The following is a 27,531-nucleotide window of genomic DNA, read 5'->3' on the forward strand; positions in this document are numbered from 1 at the left end:
GGAACTCCCGTCTCAGCAGCATTGTGGGTGTACCCACACCACATGGACAGATGCAGTTCAAGAAGGTGAGTCACCATCACCTTTGCAAGGGCAATTAGGGATGAACAATAAATGTTGGCCTTGTCAGCAATGCTCACGTCCCAAGGACAAAGGAAGTCTAGGACTTGGTGAATGGGATATGCAAATTGTATTACTGCGGTCAGATTGTGAGACAACTCTCTGGACACGAGCAGGATTTGCTCAACCAGTTCTGCAGACAGCAATTCAAATTCATACTGAACCTAATGCCCTGGAATCAGGACTTGAGAATTCCATTCCACAAGGAGTTTCCTTTGCAGGTATTTAACACATTATACAGATCGCCGTGGCTATTTTAAAACAAATTTCAAATGTCAACAATAAGTGTGCTCCTTTATGTATTATCTGGACTATAAATGAAGGACAGTCATCATCTGTAAAATGAAACATAAAGAACAATGGCTTAGGAAATTGATTGCACAGTGCATGTATTTTGGTTGCTAAATGACTACTTAAGTGTCCCATATAGCAGGCAGGAAGTGTAGAAACATTAGGAGCTAGAAATGTACCATTCATCAAATTGCTAAAAACCAAAAGCTCATGCCTACATCTGTAACACACACTGAGACCCTTTGGCACATGCAGGTAAGGGGCCTAATGCCTGTTTGAGGCCCCCACTGCAAGATTGGTTTGCCCTGCACCAGTCAGCATCACCTGTATCAGGAAAACTGGGCCTAAATGCAGTCTAATCCATGGTCCTTAAAAGCATCGCCTGTTAGTCCACAACCAACAAGGTAAGATTCGAGACTCCCACATTTCTATGATATTGAAACTCGAAATTGAAATTATCCAAACTCTGCGGCCTGTTTCCTAATGGCACCCAATTCTAGTCACGCAATACCCAACCAGTCACTGACCTACATTGGCTCCTGGTCCACAAACATCTCTTTAAAGTTTTTATCCTTGTGTTCAAATCTCTCCAAACTCACTATCTCTTAAACCTCCTACAATCTTCTGATCACTCTGCTCTGTCCTCTTATGGATCCTCTCACCTCCTTCACTGTTACCATTGGTGGTTTTTGAATTTTTCTTTCTTTAAAATATTCCTTCAAACCTACCTGTGTAGTCAAGTTTTAGCCAAGCTTTTAGTCACCTGTCCTAACAAAGTAAACTTTGTGTTATCCAGTACTCTGCCAATCAGAATCCTCTGCTAACCGGAATTCCTGCTGTTACCCTAATACGATTCACCACTTTACCAACCGGAAACAATTACAAAGTTATCCGGAACCTGGACCTGTATACTCTTATTATTTTTTAGTTTAAATAATGTTTCCATGTATTGTTGAAGATTAGAAGTAAAAAGAATACTGTTCTTTACTTCCTGAGCACTTGCTACATGTATTGCCCTGTATCCTATTGGTAAATGGAACTCTCCTGATTAACCGGCACCACCCATTCCCTGTGCAAGCTGGACAATAAAGATTTTACTGTACCTCATTCTGTGGTTCAGTGTCAAACTAGGCTTGATAACACTCCTTTGAAGCCTTAGGGGATTTTTCGCTGTATTATGCAAGATGCTGACTGAGCTCAGAAAAGTTAGTAATCTACAAAAAAAGGTGGATGGAGAGGTCAATAAGTCTGATGGTGCATCAGGAGCCCTCACCTGCTCCCTTGGCTTGAAGTGATAAGCAAAAGACTATTTCTGCTCTCTCAACAGGAAGAAGACCTAAGAGGTTGGATGTGCTCCACTTAAATAACTTTTCTTCTTGGGCAGCATTGGGAATTCTGAGGAAAATAGGTAGGAGGTAGCAAGCAAAATGGAGGGTTACATGGATCAAAGCAAGGGCTTGAATCACAAAGCTCCTATCGAGGCTGGGAAGAGGAACGGTCTAATCAACACCAAAGACTTGGCAGCAGACAGCAAGGACGGGCTGGTATCTCTCTATTCAGCTCCTCAATACCAGGGACACACACTGGGGAGTTTCCCACCTCAGAACTACATAGAGAGGAGCAGGAATGATTCCGGCCAGCAACAGGTCCTCAACCCCAGTACCCTGCAACATGCAGTTGAGGCCCAATACCGACCTAATATCATTTTGTACTCCGAGAGCATCCTGAGACCCTGGAGTGAAAACAACAGTTCGGACTGCTGTGAAACAACTTTCATTGAAAGCAGGTCCCCCACAAAGGATGGCCTGGAGTATGGAGACAGCCAATTTATAGACCTGTCAGCTGATGATAGCAAAGTCCAAACCCTGTCTTATGATGTGGAAGATGATGATGACTTCCAAGAGCTGGAGGTAGGAATCTTTTTCAAACTGTTCCTTCAGAAGCTAAATTTTGGGGTTAGTGGGAGGTGGGTAGATGGGGGGATAATTTCAATATAAACTGCCCAATGGAAATGAGTATGGAATTGGGTCTGAATCCACTTTACAACCTTGCCCAATTTTACACTCCATTGAAATCAATGGAAACACAATTCCAGTGAACAAGTGTCCAATTTGTGCTATAGGCTCCCTTTCAAATGGTGGAAACGTCAACAACAACAAATTGCATCTACACAGTGCCTACAACATAGTAAGAAGTCCCAAGGTGCTTCACAGAGGTGTTAGCAAATAAAATTTTACACCCACCCACATGAGGGGACATTAGGGCAGGTGACCCAAAATTTGAAAAAAGAAGTAGGTTTTAATGAGCGTTGTCAAGGAAGGCAGAGAGGCGAAGAGTTTTAGAGTGGTGTTCTAGAGTTAAAGGCCTATGAGAAGCACAAGGGCCTTGACAGAATGATAACAATTGTTATCAATTCGGTATGTACTGAAGGTTGTGTTAACTGAGCAGATTTCAATTTAAGTCTTCCCACTTTCACTAGAGGAATAATGAAACTGTTTTTTTAAAACCTTTTTTTAAAACTTGTTTTTATGTAACACTTTACACATCCTCAGGACATCCAAATGCATTTTACAGCCATTAAACACTTCTGAAATGTACTCACTGTTGTAATATAGGGAAACGTGCCAGTTGATTAATACACAGCAAGCTTCCACAAACAGCCATAAGAAAATAATCAGATCATTTGTTTAGTCAAGGGATAATTATCGACCAGGAAACTGAGGAGAGCTCTCCTGTTCTTATTGGATCTTTTACATCCACCTGAAAGGACATATAGAGTCTCAGTTTAATGCCCCATCCAAAAGACGACACCACTGGCAGGGCAGCACTCCTTCAGTACTCCAGTGGTATGTCACCGTAGATTCAAGTCTCTGGAGTGGGGCTTGAACCTACAGCCTTCTGATTCATGGGCAAGAGTAATACTGAGCCACAACTATAGTTAGCAAATTACACCAGGGGTCATACTATCTACGAAACTGAAACCAGTCAAAATACAGTAATTGTAGACTGATGAACTGTTGTGTTAATTAGGTCACAGAATCACCTTTCGGTTCTCACATCAAATTCTTCTTTTGCCCAAATTGGTAGAAATGAAAGTAAACACAATTCTGTAATAATATGAATCAGATTGCCAGTAATTACTATGTGGGAGTTGATGTAGGAAGAAGTCATGTTAAAGATGTCATTACCTGCCAAATTCTGCAGACTTTAATGTGCGGCAGTTTAACCATATAACCAGAGGACACGGGTTTAAGATAATTGGAAGAAGGCAAGATGAGGCATATTTTTTGCACACTGAGTTATTAAGAGCTGGAATGCATTGTCTGAAAAAGCAGTGAAATCAGATTCAACTGTAACTTTCAAGAGAGAATTGAAAAATGCTTAAGAAGGGAATATTTTTAGGTTATGGGGAAAGAACAGGGGAGTGGAACTAATTGGATAGCTTTCAAAGAGATGGAATATATTGTTACAGACAGGATTGGGTCCATTCAAACAGCACTCACTTTCTCTCATTGGAGACAGAGAGGTGTTTTGATTTCTTTCCTTTTTAATAAGCAATGGTGTATTTCCCAACCTCTTGTTTTTTGTGTGGTCCAATTACTACTAATATTCCCACAGCAAACTCGAGATAGGATGGACTCAAAAGGTTATTTTATTGTGCGCATTCAAAAACCGTGAAAAGGAGGGTCCGCAATGTTCCCCTCTACACACATAGAGTAAAGAGAAGGAGAGAGGCAGAAGGTTTGACAGTGCAGAGACAAGAGTGAAAAATAAATATTGGTTCATGTGAAGCCCAGAGCCCAGAATCAAAGTCCCATGAGGAATTCTTTCATGGAGGTCAGCAAGCTGAAAACCGGTGGTGTAAAATTCACTTTTCCAATGGGGTTGACTTCACAAGATGAAATAGGCATGCAGAGATTAACCTGTAGGTGACGGTGCAGAACTTTCAGCTAAAGCAGGGTCGTTGGGGCCAGTTGTCCAGCCTGGCCAGAGCTCCTCCTAGTCAGCTCAGGAAGTCCATACTAATTTGTTTAACAAGTCAGAGTCTTAAGTCATGTGGTCAGACCTCACCACAAGGTCTTCAACAAAGGATGTTTATCCAGTATCTGGAGTTCAGCTTGGTCTTCAGGACTGCTAACATCCCCATCATTGTGGGTTAAAGGGAATGTTTGAGAGGTCATTATTTTAATAGACTCTCTGACTCCGCAAGCCTGGTCTTATCAAATGCAAATGGATTTGTGTAGCTTGCTTTGAAGTTAGGCTGTGCAGTCCCCAGGTGGTCTGTTCGTAGCTCGTGAGAAATAGCGAGATGTGACATTTCCAACACTGCGACATGGCTTCTTTTGTTCTGGTGAAACACAGACAATAACTCACAGACATAGGGTCAGCCATCCTAATGGTCTTTGTCAGCCAGTTTAAAATTAAGAAATAACCATGAGGACATATTTTATAAATGAAATGTACAGTGTTAAGTTCTGTTCCATCGCAGTATATATGTATATAAAATCATACAATTTTCTCACCCTCTGCCTACTTCAGCATCTTTTAAAATGTTTTCAGAATTCCCCTCTCCTCCACTTTGTCTGAAAATCCATTCCAGGTGTTGATAATTTTTTATGGATAAAGTATCAGTCTTAAATGTACAGTTTTACTAGCTTGGACCCATGTCCTACTTTAAATTAAATGCCCAGAGTCATACTCTGGATTTATGCCTTCCACCCCCATGACTCTCATCTATTCCTCTCAGCCACCTCCTCTCCAGGCTGACAAGCCAACGTTTTCCCAGTCCCTCCTCATAACTCAGATTCCTGTCATTAGGCTATTAGTCTTGTGGCTCTTTGCTGCACTGTCTGCAGTTTTTAATGTCTCTTGTTTCTCAGTGATCAGAACTGAACCCAGTACTCAACGTGCAGTCTGACCAGAGCCCTGTACTGTTTGATTATGACTTCCCCTGCTTTGTATTCTACTGTGCTAACAACATCCTATTGGCTTAACTGACCTTGTTGAGTATCGAGCTTACAACAACTCTTCAACCTCTTTCTACCTCTTCCGGAGCCAAATCAACCCCACTTTCCTTCCCTGTGTGTGTCATTTTAGGTCAGCCTTAAATCTCATCTGTCATTTTTCTGACCACCATGAATACTTTGCCCAATTCATTTTGTTGTTTCTGACCTGTCTCCTCCAGTTCCACTGCATATTCTGGTTTTTAATCATCTGCAAACTGACTGCCTGAAAGGAAAGTAAAATCAGGAACTGATGCAAAACAGACAGCCGATCCAATCTCCTCAGATTCCCATCATTGACATAAATCCAAGGTCAGGAAACACAGGGCCCTGAGCACCTCACGCAGTCCTCTTTTTCCCACCCCACCACTGGCCCCCACCACTGACCCTCCAACACTGGCATTATTCCTTTAACCAGGAGTTTTCTGCTCTCCAGCGAGTTTCTTATCTATTCCCATGGTTATCCCTCACCGTTCATAGTGTTATGGCGTGGCAGATGCTTTGTGCCAGGTTGACCAAATCCACAAGAGAAACTTGGTCATGCTATCACAAGTTTTGCAATTTGCATTTATTACAAGAAGATGTGTGTACTGAATTCAGAAGTAATAAGTCTACCAAGATTTTTAGAGATTTTAAAAATTAAATTAAGCTATTTATTAACAAAACAAAAGATTTCAAGCGCATATATCATACTACAATTACTACTATAATAACTCCTAAAATTCCTAATTAACTTGACTCCCAGTTACACTCCCTTTAAGGAAACAGTCCAAAATAGACTTTAGATTTAAAACAGAACCATCAAATTAACACAATACCCACTTGACAGTGGAATTCCAAATGGCTTTTCCCCAACTTCAGTTTCGCTACATAGCAAGCTTATGCACAAATGGCTGGAGGCTTCATTAAGGCTATTTCACACACTCCTGTTAGGTCTTACATGGACTTCTTCTACATAACCTTTCATTTTCCTTTATATATGTTTCCTCTCTTTTTAATATGTAAATTCTATTGTTTCATATGTCTTTGAAATTGTATCTCCCTCACAATATAAAAATGTTCATATTGCCAATATTGTCAGTAACCTTTGGGAAAAATAAACATACTCTTTAGCCTTGCTTATCTGGCTAGTTGTAAACAGGTTAACATCCCTTTGAAATCCAAATCTCTTCATTTATCTAAAAATGCAAATTCCCTTCATACCTTACATGCTCAGCCAGCATCCATGTTTACTCATTAGCATGTCAAGCACTTAGCTTCTTTTAATGATTTAAAGCTTGCAGTCTACTTGACTCCAAATCACACTGACAAACTCAACTTTACTTACCCCCATAAACCTACTTCACAATAACCAGGAAAATACCATGAAAATTATTATACTTTCATCACAATAGTTCCAACTTTCACCTATGGCCCTTCATGTGAAATATTGTCCAATTGGTTTTAAAAGCCTAGGTACTCTACAATGTAGAAGTCAGCTTGAGTTATCACATCCTCAAAGAATTTGACAAGGTTAGTCAACCAGGATCTTCTCCTTCTACAGCCATGTTGACTACTGTTTACTTGGTTATTATTGTACAGATCATCTGTTAGCTTACTCTGATGGTCAATGCCATTTTATGGGATTAAAGTGGAACTCATGGCTCTGTAATTATGCTTGGTTTGCCCCCCTATTTGAATGTGGGCACAACATTTGCCTGTTTTCAATCTACTGGTATCTCCACACTGCCCATTAACTCACTGATAATGATTGTCATTGCCTCACAAATCCCCTCCCTAGGCCGGGATTTTCCAACCCCGTTGTGGGTGGGACCTGTCGCGGGTGAGGCGGGGACGCCCCAGCCAGAAGTCCATTGACTTGCGGCGGAACCAGAAGATCTGGCAGCGGGCGGGTGATGAAGATCCCGCCCCTAGTCTCTCTCAGCTCTCAGGGATAAGTGCCATCTATCCCCGGAGATGTATTTGTTTTGAATCTATTAAGCCTGATTGGTAGCTCCATCATTAAGGTCATTATTCTGCCTTGGTTACCCAGGCGTTCTGGTCAATATTCGTCCTTCATCTAACATCAATCAGAGGAATAATCTGCTTGAGGAGACCATATGGCTCGTGCCTTCCCTTGTGAATAGTTATAGGAAGTGACCATTCAGAATATTTGCTATGTTATGCTGATTCTTAGTCTTAAAACACTAGCACCTTTTATGGTTCTTAATTCTTTTCTAACTATTCTTCCTAAGGCATTGTCAACATACGTATCAGTGCTATCAGCCTCACCTGAGTCAGAAGGTAATGGATTTAAGTTCCACTTCAAAGATTTACGCTCATAACCCAGGCTGACACTCCAGTGCCAGTACTGAGGCAGTGCTGCATAGTCAGAGGTGCTAGCTTTCAGACTGACTGTTAAACCGAAGCTGAGTCTGCCCTCTTGGGTGGACATAAAAGATTCCACTGCAGTATTTTAAAGAGGAACAAGGGAACAATCTCTATGATCTGGTCAATATTTACCCCTCATCCAACATCACTATGAGAAATTTTCTGGTCATTTATCACATTGTTGTTTGTGGGATCTTGCTGTGTACAAATTAGCTGCCACAGTTCTTACTTTAAAATAATAACTAACACTTCTCAAAAATACTTACTTGGCTATAAAATGCTTTGGGGGATCCTGAGGTCATATAAGTTGCTATACAAATGCAAGTCAATTTTTTTTTCCAGTACTGAAATTTTTTTAATAGTCACGTTTTTCCACAGCATGTGTGCAGTTTTCTACTAATCTATGTTCCTGCTGTTCAAACTTTTAGTGCTTTTCCTCATGTTTCTCCATTCATCTAACTTCCCATTTTTTTTCTTTATGGAATATACAGAGGTAATATTTTTTCTCATCACTTTTGAGTTGTTTATTAATCCATTTAGGCTCATGTTTGTTTAGCCTGGGCTTGATGAATTTAGGTATATATTTGCCTTGTGTGATCAGCACTATTCCTTCAAAGGTGTTCCATTTATCCTCTCTACTTCATCTTTGCCTGAGCACCTTCTTCCAATCCAGTTGCTTTAGTTGTTTCCTTGTTTGCGTGAAAGTTATATACAGGTCGAGTATCCTTTATCCAAAATCCTCAGAGCCAATTGCGGTTCAGTGTTCAGATATGTTCAGTTTTCGGATCTACCGTATATACGATAGGCCTGGGCCTACTTACATTAAAATAGCCTCGGCCTATAGCCTACAAACACTGGGTTGGTTCTCCATTTGCTAACTCTCTCACCCTACTTCTTGCCTGTTAACACTTATTACACCTGTAATGTAAATATTACATTGCTTTATAAAATACAAATTAACTGCATAGCCATTCAAAAAAACATTCGGTTTTTGGATGTGTTTAGTTTTCAGATGTACGAATAAAGGATATTCGACCTGCACTTGGCTGGTAGCCTTTGGAGCCTCTAAATCCCAGATCATTCAATTCTAGCACTGCACCTCAGAAAAGATAGATTGGGCCTGGAAAGGATACGATGCAGATTCACAAGGATCATGTTCAAGCCAAAAGGATTCAATTACAGGTTGCATAGATTAGGCTTGTATTCTCTAGAAGATTAAGGGGTGATCTGACTGAGGTGTTTATGATTATAGAGAGAAATCTCTGGTTTCCTCTGGTGGGAGTCCAGACAAGGAGCATAACTTTAAAACTAGAACTAGGCTGTTCAGTGATCAGGAAACATTTCTTCACAGAAAGGGGAGTAGAAATCTGGAACTCTTCCCCAATCACCACCACCCGAAAAAGGTGTTGAGGCTAGGTCAATTGAAAACTCCAAACCTGAGAATGATAGATTTTTGTTAGGCAAGGGTATCAAGGGATATTGGACTTGTTGTAATATGCCTTTAAGGAGTAGCAGCATGCCATCACTTTAAGGGAAGTGTGTCATGTGATCCAGCCTCAGTTTCATTTCGGTCTGGAGTAGAACACAGACACACAGCTCTACAGCTCAGATGTCCTCAAGCTTCCTATCCATGAATGTATATTCACATGTGCCTCAAATTAATAAATGAACCCACAATGTGTTTGCACAAGCCCTTATGAGTGATTGGTGCCTTTTATATTATTATAACACACACAACAAGACTAAGTCAGGTAAATGAAGATAAAATTCAGATCAGCCATGATCTGATTGAATAGCAATCTAGGTTTGAGAGGTTAAATGACCTATTCCTATATTCCCAATCATTCCGTGGTCATTATTCACCAGAGATCTATGACTTCCATTGCCTGTACACTGTCTGGATCATTAATGAATGCTAAGTCAAGGTGGACATTTCCACTTGCAGCTCCCTTGAAGCAATAGGCCATGAAGCAGGCGTGCATTGGATTTAACAATTCTGGCTCAAAACTGCTGGGGTATTCCCAGTTTATATTTAGGCTACAATAAGTCTCCCATTAAAATTACTTCCCTGTTCTTACAACACCATTTTACTTCTTCACAATAGTCTTTCTTATGCCAGCCTACCAGTGGTATGATACACCTGCAGCTGGATTTCCCTCTTTATAGTAGGAATCACACATCAGGAGGTTCTCTGACATTATGGTGCCACCTCCTGGGCGGCTGTGCCTGCCCACATTATTTTCATGGTGGGACGAGCTGGTGTTGGGACTGCCGCTGCCCAAAGCAGGCCCAAGGTGGGAACAGAGGTGGACAAATGTCGAGGTGGACAAATTAGAAGCCCCCCTCCATTCACTGCGACGTTGGTCCAGTTCTGTACATGAGTATTAAGCATCCTAACCCTCATTCCTCAACTGCCTCATTTCCCTGTCCCCATGCCCCCTCCATACACCCCATTCCCCCTCCATAACTCCCATGACCCTCATATTCCTTCATGGCCCTATATCCTTCCATGCCCACTCATTTGGTATCCATGATGGACAGAACCCACAAGTCCTATAATAACATTGGGAAGAATTTTCAGATGCTCATGAAACTGTCAAAATAAGCAAATAGCAAATCTAAAATCTCTTCAAAAAACCTTAATCCTCTCAGGAGCTCATAAAATTGGTAAGAAAGTCAAAGCTCACAGTCCTCTTGACAGTTTTATCAACAACCCCTGCTAAGCTGAATCCATGGGCAGAATTTAATGCCCTCCATTGAGGCGAGTTTGAAGGCTGGAGGGTATTTAATCAGTGGAAGGGTGTCAGGTAGAGACCCTGCCACCTTCCTGCCTCTGCCCCAATTAAACCTGGGATGGAAAGTTTGCAGATGGCCTATCTGCCCCGCCATCAATTGAAGCTCTTTATGTTTGAATTAAATTCAGCCCCATTAGTGGGATTTCAAGCTCAGCCAAGTATCCATAATGAGGTTCCATTGCACAATCATGTCAACAAAGCCTCCAGGAGTGTAAACATTGACATTTTTGCAATAATGGAACAGATCAACATCTGTTCCACTGGTTCAAAGGTAGAATAGATAATGAACTGTCAATCAAATAACTCAGCCATCTGTTCCATTTTTTCAAAAGCTGAACAGATGCCTTACCTGCCAATCAAAGAAAAGATCAATGAACAGAGTCCAATTGACACATTAAAATCTGAATCTCAATATCATTCAGTGCAAAAGAGCACTTTATCCACTGAACAAAGAACTCTAATGCAGCTGAAAACTTTCACAATACTGGTCAATTTAATGGTCACTTACCCTTTAAGAACAAAGCTCTATGATAAATCTTTGTATTTAAAGAACATTTAAATTATCATACAGCATGTAATTATGAAATGTAACGTTGTCAACATGTTTTTTACACTTACCTGTTAAAAGGTTCCCAAATCCAGAACAGCCTTCTGCCATGATTCACGACCCCTCTGACCTGACATGAACTATGTCACCTTTAGAACCTTTCTGAAGCCAGCCCAGCTCCATGAAAATTGCAGGGGTTCTGAAATCACCAGACCGCCCCCCGTCCCCCAACCCCCACCCCTCAATGAAGTGGCCTGCGTCTGGATTTCTGAGTGTCGGCTCACAACCTGTACCCTTACCCTGCACCTGTGAATATAGCAGAGGATTGAATTGGGGGCATGAATCCTGGAATCAGGTCACCCACCTCTTTATCCCTTCCTGCCTGACACGGGTTTACCCCATGACCGGACAGCAAAATTCGGTCCGAGTTTGTCACATAGGAACAAGAGTCAGCCATACAGCCCCTTTTCCACCATCCTGTTCAGTCATGGCTGATCTTCACCTCAACTCCATTTACCCCCCCCCCATTGCTGCACGTCCATCAATAATCTAATCAGCCTTGAAAATGACATTTGGCTCAGAATCTACAGCAGTTTGCGAGAGATGGTTCCAAATTTCTAATATCCTTTATGTGAGAAAGTGTCTTCTGATTTTACTTCAAAATTGTCCAGAGCTAATTTTAAACTGACGCACTCGTGTTCCAATTCCCCAACTGGAGGAAATGAATTCTCATTATCTATCATTTATCAAGTTAAAAATCTCATTTCGATCACCCCTTCAACTAAAGAAAATGCAAAGCAGGTTTATTCAGTTCATCCTCATAATTGAATCTTTTTAACCCAGTGTGATTCTGGTGAATATGCACAGTACCCCTACCAATGCCAATATATCCTTCATGAGGTGTTTTGCCCAGGACTGAACTGTGTACACAAGATGGAGTCTGACTAACTGTATCCTGTTCACTACAGCCACTGTGTTGAGTTGGTTTGTCCAGTTTTATTCCTGGCTGAGATGAACCATCAGATCAGGTGTTTAGGTTCCGCAGTGTTAAAGGTCAGGGATCGTCATGACATTTCCCCCGTACAGTGAGTTCCTTATCTCAGCCAGGTCTTTGGGTGAGTTGCTGAGCAAAGTCAAGAGTTGTCACCTCAGGGACGGATAAGGTAAAAGAAAAATCTAAGGGGAACCCTACCCATATGACTCTCAGCATCAGGAAAGGTTTGGAAATCACAACCACCTGCCCACACTTTATGTTTGAGAAATGTCTTGTCACATGTTCCAAAGGTACAGGAAATGATGGGGCTTGAGTAAAAAGAAATAAAGACTTGCATTTATACAGAACCTTCTACATCCTCAGGACGTCCAACAGTGCTTTATAGCCAACTAAGTGCTTTTGAAGTGTAATTATGCTGGTAATGTAGAAAATGTGGCAGCCAATTTGTGCACAGCGATGTCCAAGGAGCAGCAATGTGATAATGACTATCCAATCTGGTTTTGCAATGCTGAGAGGACTCGCTTGATGTTCTTTGAAATATTGGTGTGAGACATTTTATGCCCAACTCAGAGGGCAGACAGAGCCTCTGCTAAACTTTTATCTGAAAAACAGCACCGTCGACAGTGCAGTCCTCCCTCGGCACTGCACTGGGAATGCCAGCCTAGATTAAGTGCTCAAGCGTGGAGTGGGACATTCTAATTTGGGGGTGTGCATGAACGTTTCAGGCATGGGTAAAGGGTGCATCATGTTTTTCCTTTCACAAACAGAGGGTAGTGCATGTTTGGTCATATGTGAACGATTCCAGCCTGCCATAAATCTTGAAATGAACACAATTTCACTAGGCTTCATTCAGTTCTATTTCGGAGTCAAATCTCCACCCTCACATATCTTCTGTAACTCAGCTGATTGAATAGAAATTCTGAAGCAGTCTTCAAATAGAGTGCTTTATGCCCTTTGTAAGAATAGCAGTATATTTTTATATTACACTTCTATTAAAGCTGAGACTATAATGTAGAAAGAATTGGTTTAAATCATGACTTCAATAAGTTTTGGCTTGAAATTGGGACAGGTGGCGCACGTTGTTTGGGTTCTGTTTGGGGATCAAAATGGTGTCTGCAGCGCACCAGCACACTTTTGGGGTGAGTCACGCCACAGGCACTACATTATGATGGCATATTGGCTGCCATAAATATGCAGGACAGACAGATCATGGTGTTAATCGACATACAAAGCTGATTTACGCCAGCTGTGCAATTCTGGAGCTCATCTCGAGCTGAAACCCCCTCTTAAACTTGCATGGCTGAACGCACAGAAAAAAGGTCAGCTCCCTCTCAGGTCTCAGCACCTGCTTACAGATTAGCTGCCAATTGATTTCCTCTGTCTGTGACTTTAATTTTACAAACGTTTGGAACTTTCTGTGTATGTTTAAAGTTAAAAAAACTTTATGAGGAGTAGCGTGGCAGAGTTTTTTCTGACTTCAAGGTTTCTGCAGAAACCAGTTGCTCCCAGGCATGAATTCACTAGTAGCCATTCCCTTGGAGCACAGCATGACTTGGAGAATGAAGATGCCACACAGAACAGGACAGGCTGCTGGAAGAGAAAGGAGGAGGAGGAGAGAGAGAAGGGCTCTCGGTGGGAGGCCATATTCATCCTGGCATGTTCAAGGAACAATTCCCCTTACGAATCTCAGTGAGGATAACGATTTGTGACTTCTGCTGTTCAGAAAGGAGGTCCTCACTGAAATCTGCCACCTGCTGCAGCCACCATTGAGATTTCAGAGCAGGGCAAGGATAACATTGCCAGTGGCTGTAAAGTGGCCACTTTGAAGAACTTTATGCATCCTGCTCCTCCAACATAGAGCTGGAAACATTCGCAGCATCTCATGGTTTGCCATCCACTGTTCTGTAAGGGAGGTCACTGATGATCTCTATTCATTGAGAGATAGCTACATTTCATTTGCTTTGGCCAGAGAGAATCCAGCAGAGCAAGCACATGGCTTCACTAGGATTGCAGACTGTCCCCTGGTGTAGGTGCCATTGACCTCAGCTCAACATTTTACAGGCACTGCATGTCAACTCTGCCCATTAAAGGAACTGAAAGAGATTTCATTCCCTCAATGTTTAGCTGGAGTGTGACCATACACAACGAGACATGAAGGTCAATGCCCAGTATCCTGACAGCAGCCACAATGCCTTCATCCTGCGCCAGCCACATTTGGTAGCAAGTAACAATATGTTGTAAAAAGGCATGGGGCCTCTCAATAATGTGTGGCAACCTATTCAAGCAACTTGTAGTCATAAAAGATGAGATAGGGTTGCAGCCAGCAATAAGCTACAAGAACAGGTCAGAGGCTAGGAATTCTGCAGCAAGTACCTCACCTCCTGACTCCACCATCCACAAGGCACAAGTATGATGGAATACTCTCCACTTGCCTGGATGAGTGCAGCTCCAACAACACTCAAGTGGCTTGACACCATCCAGGACAAAGCAGTCCGCTTGATTGGCACCCCATCCACAAATATTCACTCCCTCCACCACAGTAACAGCAGTGCACACAACCTACAAGATGCACTGCAGGAACTCATTGAGGGTCCTTAGACAGCACCTTCCAAAGTCACGACCACTACCATCTAGAAGGACAAAGAGAGCAGATAGATGGGAATTCCACCAATTGGAAGTTTCCCTCCAAGTCACTCACCATCCTGACTTGGAACTATATCGTCATTCCTTCACTGTCACTGGGTCAAAATCCTGGAACTCTCTCCCTAACAGCACTGTGGTGTACCTGCACCTCAGGGATTGCAGCAGTTCAAGAAGGCAGCTCAGCACCACATTCTCAAGGGTAGTTAGGGATGGCCAATAAACGCTGGCCTTGCCAGCGATGCCCATATCCCATGAATGAATAAAAAGAGAGAACCATAAAAGAAAATGCTACAAGAGGGATGCTATATTTTTACTTACTTGGAAAGAAGGGAAGAAAGAAAGACTATTGCTGCCCTCGAGACCTGAGGTGGAAAATGCTTAATTCTTCACTGGCCCTTATTAAATAGACACACAGTAATTCTTGGAGGCAGAGCTAATGTGGGCTACTTTGTATACTTGGTTAGGTTGTTTAAGATTAATGCATTATCAATAATAAATGAAGTGAATTATCAAACGTATTGGCCTGGATCTTCTGAGGAATGGCAATCATTGTAGAGTTGGGGGAAAGATGGGACACGACCCCTTTTTATGGCACTGGCTGCCATCCACTAAGTTTAAATGTAAAGTGTGAATGATAGAGCATGGGTGAATGGATAAATGTTAGTGAATGAGAGTGGATGAATGAGTGAATGAGTAGGGTGGTGGGGTGGGTGAAGTAAGTGAGTAGGATGGGTGAGGTAAGTGCATAGGTGGGTAGGGTGGGTGAGGTGGGTGAGTGGGTAGATGAGCCAGGATAGTCCAGTCATGTTGGGAGGGTTAGTCAGGTAGGGGGGTAGTCAGGTCTGGTTGGAGGAGTAGTTGGGTGGTCAGGGGGTAGCATGGTCAGGAGGTGTAGTTGGGTTGGGTTGGAGAGTTGGTTGGGTTGGGTCAGAGGTTAGGCTGGATGAGTCAGGAGTTAGTCAGGGGATCAGGGAGGTGGTTGGGTGCTCCGGGGGTGGTGGTGGTGGGTGTGAGGGGTGGGGTTGGTGGGGGGGGGCGGGGGGGGGGGTTGTGGTGTCAGGAGTCGTTGGCAGGTCAGGGGATATTTGGGTACTCGGCTGGTCAAGGTAGTTCCAGAGATAGTCAGTGGTCAGAGTGCTAGTTGGAGGTCGGAGATGGTTAGGGAATCGGTGTGAATAATTTTGGGGAGAGTTCTGTAGTTACCCAGGTGCTAAACTAGGATTTTTCTGTCTAACATTTCCCAGGAAACTACTCAGGTAAGTAAGTCGGAACCACCCAAAGTCTCTGACTCTAACTCAGAATTGGAGACTTTTTTGGAGGGCCCTGGGGAGCAGGGGAATTGCCCATTGGAAGTTCAAACTTCCCAGGCAATTCCTATGGAGGTCAGGGGGGTAGCACTTCCGGAGGGTCTGACACACATCTTCAGATGTACTTCTGGTCTCCAATGATATGGAGACCGGAGCATCTGGTGTCCTAGCTCTCTGCAAATCTATATATTGGTTAAAAGTTTTATCCATTAGTAAAGTTAATTCAAGTTGAACAAGGAGGTGTCATGCACAAAAGTTAGCCCATCAGTGATGCCAGGAGAAGAGAATGTTCACAAGACAGCCTTTTTATGATCATTCCTTACTTGTGGACAAATTGGCTGTTATAATGTGTGTGCTCTTTAAATAAATTCCTCGCCTGTCTTTTTTTTATGTAAAGAATTAAATAGTGATCTATCCCATTGCTGCCTCAGTTCTTTCCTCCACTAGGAGGTGTCAGACTAGCTGAACAAAACTAGTGAACAAATGGGCAAAACATAAATAAAATTGCAAATTGGATCATTAAAGTCAATTGTTGTTGGCACCAGTTCATTGTTTTAAAGTGTGTGGTAGAGCGTTTTGAAATAGCCAGCCAATTCACGACAGTCCCCATTATCCTCATTTGAATTTGTTCTGAGTTCCCTATGTCTCATGATGGGACAGCCTATCCCTCGACTAGCTTCTGACTGCATCAATGGTGCTCCTATTTTAATTGGCCAGGAATTGTAGCATCTTGAGCCAATCAGATTTTTCCTCCCTGAAAGGACTAAACTGAGACTGGCAAATGTACTCTTATGAATCACTTAAACGTCAGTCGGGACTGGTCCCTCAGTCTGGACTCTAGTCTTGTAGCTATCGAGCTGTGTCAATAACTCTATTTTATTCAGATTTGTGTTTTTCGACATTTCTGATTAACAGCGACTGGTATTGAGAGTTCCAATCTTATAGGTTGACATTGTTGTACCAGTTGTAAACCACAAAACAGAATGCATTGGAATTTAGTCACAGCCCATTAACTCTTTACTTAGGTCTTGGATTTTCTCACTAACTTATGCTTTTATTATGAAATGATGGAAAATTCCAGGATTATGTAATTAATTGGATGCCTTGCCTTTTGATTTCATGCAGAGTGATTACTCAAGTGAGACAGAAAGTGAGGACAATTTCCTAATGATACCACCTAGGGACCATCTGGGCCTCAGTGTTTTCTCCATGCTCTGCTGCTTCTGGCCTTTGGGAATCGCTGCCTTCTATCTTTCACATGAAGTAAGTAGGGGTGAAAAGCCACATGGACTGCTAAATGAAGGTAACATAACAATTCATCATCAAACATTAGCTGACATTGGAGTGACTATTGATCATCGTAGCTTTATTCCACAGTGGCAGCAATTCTATTGGGTCAATGTATTTTGTTAGAGCAAAACTCATGAAACTACTCCTGATTGTTCTGATTCATTAGTTAATTCAGCCCTGATGGCATTGCATACCCACTGCCAGTATAAATGGTATCTTGAGGTATCTGGAGAGGAATTTGGAAAAGTTGGGGAAAATGCAGTTGTTGTGGTCAATGTTAGATCAAAGTGACATATGTAGGAATAGGAAGGAGGTCTTTCTGAGGGAATATCGGAAATTGGGAGCTAAATTAAAAAGATGGACCTCAAAGGCAATAATCATTGGATTATTGCCCAAGTCAATACTAACAGAATTAAGCGATAGGGGGATAGTACGGGAAGGTGAAGGTCAGGTCGATCAGTAATTATCTTGTTGAATGCCAGAGCAGGCTCGAAGAGCCAAATGGTCTACTCCAGCTCCTGTTTCCTATGTTCTTAGGTAAGATGGTTAAGCATAAAGTGAGAGAGACTGCTATTAAAAATGAGTTAAATTGTCAGTACAGCATTGCACACAATGTCTGTAATCAAGGGGGAAACTGGAAGCAATGATACATTACAGGAAACCAGAGTTGGGAATACTAAGACATGGCAGCAAGAAAAAATCAGGGCATGGTAGGGTATGACATACTTAGAAAAGATAGAGAAGGAAAACGAGAAGATGGCATCATGCTACTCAATAGAGATAACATAATGCCAGTTTAAAATAATGTGATGCAGTCATCCATAAGACAGAAATAGAATCTTTATGAGTCAAGATACAAGATAATAAAGGGGCAATCACGGGAATAAGTGTAGCCTACAGACCACCAATTAGTGAAAGGGAGGTGAGGGAAGATGGATGCAGACATATTGGAGAAATGGAAAGAAAACAAGACTTAAATTTATAAGCACTTTTCATACCACCAAAAGCACTTTTCAGCCAATAAATTAGTTTTTGAAGTGTAGTGACTATCGTAATTTATGAAGCACGGCAGCCAATTTGTGCTCAGCACATTCCCACAATGTGATAATGACCTGATAATCTGTTTTTGTGATGCTGATTGAGGGATAAATATTGGCCAGGATAACGGGGATAATTCCTGCTCTTTGAAATAGTGCCATGGGATCTTTTACATCCATCTGGGAGTACAAACGGGGTCTCGGCTTAATGTCTCATCCAAAAGAAGTGAAAAAAGGATAATATTTATGGGGGGATTTCAAACATTCTGAAATTAGTTGGCCAGGGAAGGTAGGTAAAGGGACTGAGGAAATGGAATTTCTATAATGTATACAGGACTCCTTTCTAACCCCATTTGCAAAGCACCCAACAAGGGAGAATTCACTCTCAGATCTAGTAATGGGAAATGAACCAAAGAAGATAAAAGAAAAACAGGGGAACATCCAGGCAATAGTGGCCATAATATAATATGATTTAAAGTTAAGAGAAAGGCATACACATGATAAAGATCATGTCAAAGACCAAGGCAATAGAGTGGAAAAAAGTTGATTTTAAGCTGCCCAGAATAGAACTACAAGTAAAATGGGTAATAACATTAGCAAACAATGACATTTAAAACAAAAACAGAATTACCTGGAAAAACTCAGCAGGTCTGGCAGCATCGGCGGAGAAGAAAAGAGTTGACGTTTCGAGTCCTCATGACCCTTCGACAGAACTTGAGTTCGAGTCCAGGAAAGAGCTGAAATATAAGCTGGTTTAAGGTGTGTGTGTGGGGGGCGGAGAGATAGAGAGACAGAGAGGTGGAGGGGGTTGGTGTGGTTGTAGGGACAAACAAGCAGTGATAGAAGCAGATCATCAAAAGATGTCAACGACAATAGTACAATAGAACACATAGGTGTTAAAGTTAAAGTTGGTGATATTATCTAAACGAATGTGCTAATTAAGAATGGATGGTAGGGCACTCAAGGTATAGCTCTAGTGGCTTTTTTTTTAATAATGGAAATAGGTGGGAAAAGGAAAATCTTTATAATTTATTGGAAAAAAAAAAGGGGGAAACAGAAAGGGGGTGGAGATGGGGGAGGGAGCTCATGACCTAAAGTTGTTGAATTCAATATTCAGTCCGGAAGGCTGTAAAGTCCCTAGTCGGAAGATGAGGTGTTGTTCCTCCAGTTTGCGTTGGGCTTCACTGGAACAATGCAGCAAGCCAAGGACAGACATGTGGGCAAGAGAGCAGGGTGGAGTGTTAAAATGGCAAGCAACAGGGAGGTTTGGGTCATTCTTGCGGACAGACCGCAGCTGTTCTGCAAAGCGGTCGCCCAGCTTACGTTTGGTCTCTCCAATGTAGAGGAGACCACATTGGGAGCAACGAATGCAGTAGACTAAGTTGGGGGAAATGCAAGTGAAATGCTGCTTCACTTGAAAGGAGTGTTTGGGTCCTTGGACGGTGAGGAGAGAGGAAGTGAAGGGGCAGGTGTTGCATCTTTTGCGTGGGCATGGGGTTGTGCCATAGGAGGGGGTTGAGGAGTAGGGGGTGATGGAGGAGTGGACCAGGGTGTCCCGGAGGGAGCAATCCCTACGGAATGCCGATAAGGGGGGTGAAGGGAAGATGTGTTTGGTAGTGGCATCATGCTGGAGTTGGCGGAAATGGCGGAGGATGATCCTTTGAATGCGGAGGCTGGTGGGGTGATAAGTGAGGACAAGGGGGACCCTATCATGTTTCTGGGAGGGAGGAGAAGGAGTGAGGGCGGATGCGCGGGAGATGGGCCGGACACGGTTGAGGGCCCTGTCAACGACCGTGGGTGGAAAACCTCGGTTAAGGAAGAAGGAGGACATGTCAGAGGAACTGTTTTTGAATGTAGCATCATCGGAACAGATGCGACGGAGGCGAAGGAACTGAGAGAATGGGATGGAGTCCTTACAGGAAGTGGGGTGTGAGGAGCTGTAGTCGAGATAGCTGTGGGAGTCGGTGGGTTTGTAATGGATATTGGTAGACAGTCTATCACCAGAGATTGAGACAGAGAGGTCAAGGAAGGGAAGGGAAGTGTCAGAGATGGACCACGTGAAAATGATGGAGGGGTGGAGATTGGAAGCAAAATTAATAAATTTTTCCAAGTCCTGACGAGAGCATGAAGCGGCACCGAAATAATCATCGATGTACCGGAGAAAGAGTTGTGGAAGGGGGCCGGAGTAGGACTGCAACAAGGAATGTTCCACATACCCCATAAAGAGACAGGCATAGCTGGGGCCCATGCGGGTACCCATAGCCACACCTTTTATTTGGAGGAAGTGGGAGGAGTTGAAGGAGAAATTGTTCAGTGTGAGAACAAGTTCAGCCAGACGGAGGAGAGTAGTGGTGGATGGGGATTGTTCGGGCCTCTGTTCGAGGAAGAAGCTAAGGGCCCTCAGACCACCCTGGTGGGGGATGGAGGTGTAGAGGGATTGGACGTCCATGGTGAAGAGGAAGCGGTAGGGGCCAGGGAACTGGAAATTGTTGATGTGACGTAAGGTGTCAGAGGAATCACGGATGTAGGTGGGAAGGGACTGGACAAGGGGAGAGAGAAGGGAGTCAAGATAACGAGAAATGAGTTCTGTGGGGCAGGAGCAAGCTGAGACGATCGGTCTACCGGGGCAGTTCTGTTTGTGGATTTTGGGTAGGAGATAGAAGCGGGCCGTCCGAGGTTGGGCGACTATCAGGTTGGAAGCTGTGGGAGGGAGATCCCCAGAGGAGATGAGGTCAGTGACAGTCCTGGAAACAGCGGCTTGATGTTCAGTGGTGGGGTCATGGTCCAGGGAGAGGCTGGAGGAAGTGTCTGCGAGTTGACGCTCAGCCTCCGTGAGGTAGAGGTCAGTGCGCCAGACAACAACAGCACCACCCTTGTCAGCGGGTTTGATGACAATGTCAGGGTTGGACCTGAGAGAATGGAGTGCAGTAAGTTCAGAGAGAGACAGGTTAGAATGGGTGAGAGGAGCAGAGAAATTGAGACGACTAATGTCGCGCCGACAGTTCTCAATGAAAAGATCGAGAGAAGGTAAGAATCCAGAGGGAGGGGTCCAGGTGGAGGGAGAATATTGGAGATGGGTAAAAGGATCCATTGAACTGGGAGAGGACTCCTGCCCAAAGAAGTGAGCCCGGAGACGAAGACGGCGGAAGAAGAGTTCAGTATCATGCCGAGCCCGAAATTCATTGAGGTGAGGGCGTAAGGGTATGAAACTAAGTCCTTTGCTGAGCACTGAACGTTCAGCATCGGAGAGGGGAAGGTCAGGGGGTATAGTGAATACACGGCTGGGGTTGGGACTGGAAGAAAGGGTGGGGACGGAGGGACAGGCAGGGGTGGAGGGTCCTAGATGGGTGTTGGTGTCGATGAGTTGTTGGAGCTTGCGTTCCTTAGCACTTGAGAGAAAGAGAAAAAGTTTCTTGTTGAGGCGTCGAGTGAGCCGAAGGATAAAATGAAACTGGGGGCACGCGCAGCTTTGAAAAAGGGTACGGCGGTGCTGCTGGAGGGAGAGGTCGAGTGTGTTCATATGGCGGCGCATGGCACTGAGAGTGGATTTCAGAATGTGACGGGAACACCAGTCCGAGAAACGTTTTATGTCCCGGAGATACCTGTAATCCTGGGTGGGTTCGAAACATGAGGGGTGGAATTTCAGTTGAAATCCACGTGGGGCGATGATGCTACATTCAAAAACAGTTCCTCTGACATGTCCTCCTTCTTCCTTAACCGAGGTTTTCCACCCACGGTCGTTGACAGGGCCCTCAACCGTGTCCGGCCCATCTCCCGCGCATCCGCCCTCACTCCTTCTCCTCCCTCCCAGAAACATGATAGGGTCCCCCTTGTCCTCACTTATCACCCCACCAGCCTCCGCATTCAAAGGATCATCCTCCGCCATTTCCGCCAACGCCAGCATGATGCCACCACCAAACACATCTTCCCTTCACCCCCCTTATCGGCATTCCGTAGGGATTGCTCCCTCCGGGACACCCTGGTCCACTCCTCCATCACCCCCTACTCCTCAACCCCCTCCTATGGCACAACCCCATGCCCACGCAAAAGATGCAACACCTGCCCCTTCACTTCCTCTCTCCTCACCGTCCAAGGACCCAAACACTCCTTTCAAGTGAAGCAGCATTTCACTTGCATTTCCCCCAACTTAGTCTACTGCATTCGTTGCTCCCAATGTGGTCTCCTCTACATTGGAGAGACCAAACGTAAGCTGGGCGACCGCTTTGCAGAACAGCTGCGGTCTGTCCGCAAGAATGACCCAAACCTCCCTGTTGCTTGCCATTTTAACACTCCACCCTGCTCTCTTGCCCACATGTCTGTCCTTGGCTTGCTGCATTGTTCCAGTGAAGCCCAACGCAAACTGGAGGAACAACACCTCATCTTCCGACTAGGGACTTTACAGCCTTCCGGACTGAATATTGAATTCAACAACTTTAGGTCATGAGCTCCCTCCCCCATCTCCACCCCCTTTCTGTTTCCCCCTTCTTTTTTTTCCAATAAATTATAAAGATTTTCCTTTTCCCACCTATTTCCATTATTAAAAAAAAAAACCACTAGAGCTATACCTTGAGTGCCCTACCATCCATTCTTAATTAGCACATTCGTTTAGATAATATCACCAACTTTAACTTTAACACCTATGTGTTCTATTGTACTATTGTTGTTGACATCTTTTGATGATCTGCTTCTATCACTGCTTGTTTGTCCCTACAACCACACCAACCCCCTCCACCTCTCTGTCTCTCTATCTCTCCGCCCCCCACACACACACCATAAACCAGCTTATATTTCAGCTCTTTCCTGGACTCGAACTCAAGTTCTGTCGAAGGGTCATGAGGACTCGAAACATCAACTCTTTTCTTCTCCGCCGATGCTGCCAGACCTGCTGAGTTTTTCCAGGTAATTCTGTTTTCGTTTTGGATTTCCAGCATCCGCAGTTTTTTTGTTTTTAATGACATTTAAAACTGTGTTCAGAGTCAAGGAAAAATCTATTCAATTAAACACTAATGGCACTCCATGGATGAATAAAGAAACAAGGGAAACATTGAGGACAAGAAATGAGGTATACAAGAAGTATACGGACAACAGGGGAGAGCGGGATAAAATACTGCGGATGCTGGAAATCTGAAACGAAAACAGAAAATGCCAGAAAAACTCAGCATTTTAGAGTTCTGAAGAAGAGTCATATGGACTCAAAATGTTAACTCTGTTTTTCTCTCCACAGATGCTGTTAGACCTGCTGAGTTTTTCTAGCATTTTCTGTTTTTGTGTGAGGGGAGAGCATGATATGGGAGAAAAGAAAGAAATTAGGAGAGACGTCAAAAAAGCAATTAGGAAGGCAGGAACATAAAGCAAATGAGCAAAATAATTTAGAGGCACAAAATTAAAAAATGAAAGTCAGGGCAGGAATAGGACCACTAAGGGATGGATAGGATAGAATCACAGGTAATAACCACAAAATGGAAGAAATGTTACATAATTACTTTGCTTCAGTATTTGCCAAGGAGACAGATTAGGTGGATTGGGGAAGATGAAATCAGTCATGATACAACCACATTTAAAATAAAAAGAGGAGAAATAGTTAAAAAAAACTAATCAAACTCAAAGAAGATAAAACTGTAGGTTCAGATGGATTACTTTAGCGCATTTTAAAAGAATTTAGAGATAGTACTATTGCACATGTTAAATAATTTGTTAGAAAAGGTGTGGAAATGCTAGAGAAATAGCAGACAGCCAATGTTATATCTATATTTGAGAAGGGACATGGAACATATCCAGGAAATTATAAACATCAGTGGTAGGAAAAATGATGGAATCTACAGTGAAACTAAAATTGGTAAAACATTGAGAAGCCAAAAATATAATAATGAACAGTCAGCATGGATTTCAAAGGGAAAAGACTTGCTTGAATAACCTCATTGAATTCTGAGAGAGTAGACAAGGGTAATGCAGTGGATGTAATTTATCCAGTTTTCCAAAAGGCTTCAATAAGTTTGCACTTAATAAACTAATGAATAAGGTCCGAGCATATGGAGTCAGAGGACAAACAGCAGAATGGATAGATAGCTGGGTGCAAGACAGGAAACAGAGAGTCGGAGTAAAGGGTAGCTATTCAGAGCGACCAAGGTAGAATGTGGTGTCCCCCAAGGATTAGTGCTAGGACACCTGTTGTTCTCAATTTATGGCAATGATTTAGACTCTAGGATCAAAAACCCAGTTTATATATTTACAATTGAGACCAAATTGGGTGGCGGGGGGGGGTGGGGTGCCAGTCAATACTGAGGAAGCCTGCAACAAATTACAAGTAGACAGTAAATAAAACATCCAAAATAAGTGTATAATTAACAAATGAATTTCAACATAGATTAAATGTGAAGCATTACATTTTGGTGAGAAAAATAAGGTGGTTATTTATTGTTTGAAAAATAAGAATCTAAATGGGATTGAGGAGCAAAAGGATTTGGGAGCACAAATATGCAAATCACTAAAAATAACGACACAGATTAATAAGGCTTTTTTAAAAAATGCAAACCAGGCATTAGGAATTATTTATAAAGGGATAGATTTAAAAAACTAAACTGTATCAAACCCTGGTTACACCTCACTTGAAGTATTATGCATAGTTCTGGTCACCGTATCATTAAAAAAGATATAGGGCTGGATTTTATTATCCCCCACCAGCATGTTTGAAGGGGGCATGTAAAATTCAGCAAGTGGCCTTCCCACTGCCTACCCACCCATCCCAACTTGCCTGAGATTTTATAGGGGGCAGAGAGACGTCAGGCGGCCTTGCCTGCCCTTGGGCCTATTGAGGCCTTTAAGTGGCTAGTTAATGACCAGTTGGCCGGCATCTCTCTAAGCTGGGACTTCCTTCAGAGAAAGAGGTGGAAGTCTTGTTTTAAAGCAATTAATAGTCGTTTAAGGCCCTCATCCCACCATTGCCAGTATTTTGCCTGCGATGGGGGAGGACCACACCATACAGCAAGTTCATCAGCTTTAGCTTCATGGATGGGGTCAGGCCAGGAGGGGAGTGGCCTCCTTTGCAGACTGCCTGGACCCATCAGATCCTGCCTCCCCCTCCCCCACAAAACTCATTCCCAACCCCACTGACCCTCCCTGTAGGCTCGAACCTAGCCCGCGACCCACTCATCACTCACCCCCTCTCCAAGACTCCCAACTCAGACTTACCTGGGCTCCTCAGCATTCCGGACCGTCCGTAGCAACCACAGTAGCCACTGCTCCCAGTGACACTGCTGGGACTACAGAGTAGCCGGCTGTCCGATTGGCCAGCATCTCTCTAAGGTGGGACTTCCTCCAGAGAAAGGGGTGGAAGTCTTGCCTTAAGACAATTAACACTGCTCCCAGTGTTAAATTGTTGAGGGGCAGCCACTGGGATCGTGGTTGGGCTCCCCCACCCTGACCTTTTAGCTGGGGGTGTGAGGGCGAGACCACAGCACCCCAAAAAATCCAGCCCATTGAGGAGCTGGAGAAGGTGCAAAAATAATTTTCAAGGATGATGCCAGAAATGTAAAGCTATACCTTTCAGGAAAGGATAAACAGATTAGGTCTCTTTTCTCTAGAAAAGAGAAGGCCGAGGGGTGAATTAATAGAGTAATTTAAATTGTGAAAGATTTTCACAAGGGTATACACAAAAAAAGGTGTCTCCACAGCATAGTGATTGCAGGTGTAACCTTCCCTACTGTATTTTGGGGTCACATGATTCGACTGGCGAATCAGCCTTAAGCACGGGTAATCTAGGGGCTGAGCTTTCTGGTCATGGACCTGGCTCAAGCATGTAGCTTCTAAACAAGCTTTGTAATAAAGTTATCTGTTTCAAGTAAGAAAGCTGTCCGGTACATCAAGTTCATTTCAATTGGCGACGAAGCTGGGATAGCTCCGATGTTGCACCTTGTCTTGTGAATGTGAGTACATCAATTCTTAAGGGATGATAGAAAAGTATACTCACCAGTCATGCCACTTTTCAGCAGAATCGACCCTTATGACTCATCCATGGAAGGCTGGAGCCAGTACATGGAGCGCCTGGGTTTTTATTTCATTGTGAATGAAATAACAGTGGAGGATAAGCAGAAAGCAATTCTTTTGAGTGTCTGTGGTAGCAAGACACATAACCTCATCTGTAGTCTGACAGCCCCGAACGCGATTAATTCTAAATCTTTTAACAAGCTGGTAGACCTTGTGAAGATGCATTTTCAGCCGAAGCCATCGGTAATTATGCAGAGATTTAAGTTCAACTCCAGAGTAAGGGCCCCAGGTGAGTCCATGGTAACTTATAGCGCGAAGTTGGAACAGTTGACTGAGCACTGCAAATTTGGAGATACACTCAATGGCATGTTGCGAGACCAACTGGTTTGTGGCATTCACAACGACACCATTCAGCGTTGTTTACTTGCAGAAGTTAACATTGATTTGAAGCACACCATGGAATTAGCACTAGCAATCGAGAGTGCTTAGATGGACTTTGCAGAGTATGCAACATAGCGCCCCTGTTCAGTGGGGGCAGGAACCTACTGCCGGGCGAGGCACAAAAACCAGAGAAACAGCCACAAAATGGGATATGGTCTCTACTGCTGGAAAAATGGAAAGGCACAGTGGAAGCATCTCACCAGTTATTCAGAAATTAATCTGTTACTGATGTGGGGGTAACCATGTACCAGAAACCTGTAGATTTAAAGAGGCAGAATGCCACTACTGTCACAAAAAAGGCATGTAATAAAGCAATGCAGGGCAAAATCGAGATAGCCAATCAGACAGTAAGCCAAGATGATTGAAGTGCACAATATAACAGAACCAGAAGCTGCTGATACTGATATCTATTCCCTACACAATGTCGAAGCAGTAAAAACTGAGCCAATCACCATCACCCTTCAAGTGAATGGGAAGCTTTTAGTCATGGAGGTAGACATGGGAGCCTTAACCACAATGGTGGGAGAACACACACTTAAATACCTAAGTGAAGGTGTCCAGCCACTGAATCTGGAGCAAACCATGGCTCAGCTGAAGATGTACACTGGAGAGTCAATACAGGTAAAAGGCCATCGCCACAGTACCCGTGTCCTATAGGCAACAGACAGCCCAGCTTCCAGTGATCATTGTAGCAGGTGAAGGACCTAGTCTTT

The 27,531-nt window shown here is 43.4% G+C and overlaps 1 protein-coding gene across 1 annotated transcript in view; it reads left to right on the forward strand.

The window, feature by feature from the left end:
- The first annotated feature begins 1,835 nt into the window (after window positions 1-1,835).
- Window positions 1,836-27,531, forward strand: part of LOC121275376 (synapse differentiation-inducing gene protein 1-like) — a 46,839-nt gene continuing 21,143 nt past the window's right edge. Inside the window, exons 1-2 of the mRNA XM_041182907.1 lie at window positions 1,836-2,318; window positions 17,193-17,330. Of these exons, the coding sequence (XP_041038841.1) occupies window positions 1,836-2,318; window positions 17,193-17,330 (621 nt within the window). The remainder of the gene's footprint in view (window positions 2,319-17,192; window positions 17,331-27,531) is intronic.

Source organism: Carcharodon carcharias, chromosome 2 (assembly GCF_017639515.1).
Source record: "Carcharodon carcharias isolate sCarCar2 chromosome 2, sCarCar2.pri, whole genome shotgun sequence".
NCBI classification, from domain to species: Eukaryota; Metazoa; Chordata; class Chondrichthyes; order Lamniformes; family Lamnidae; genus Carcharodon; species Carcharodon carcharias.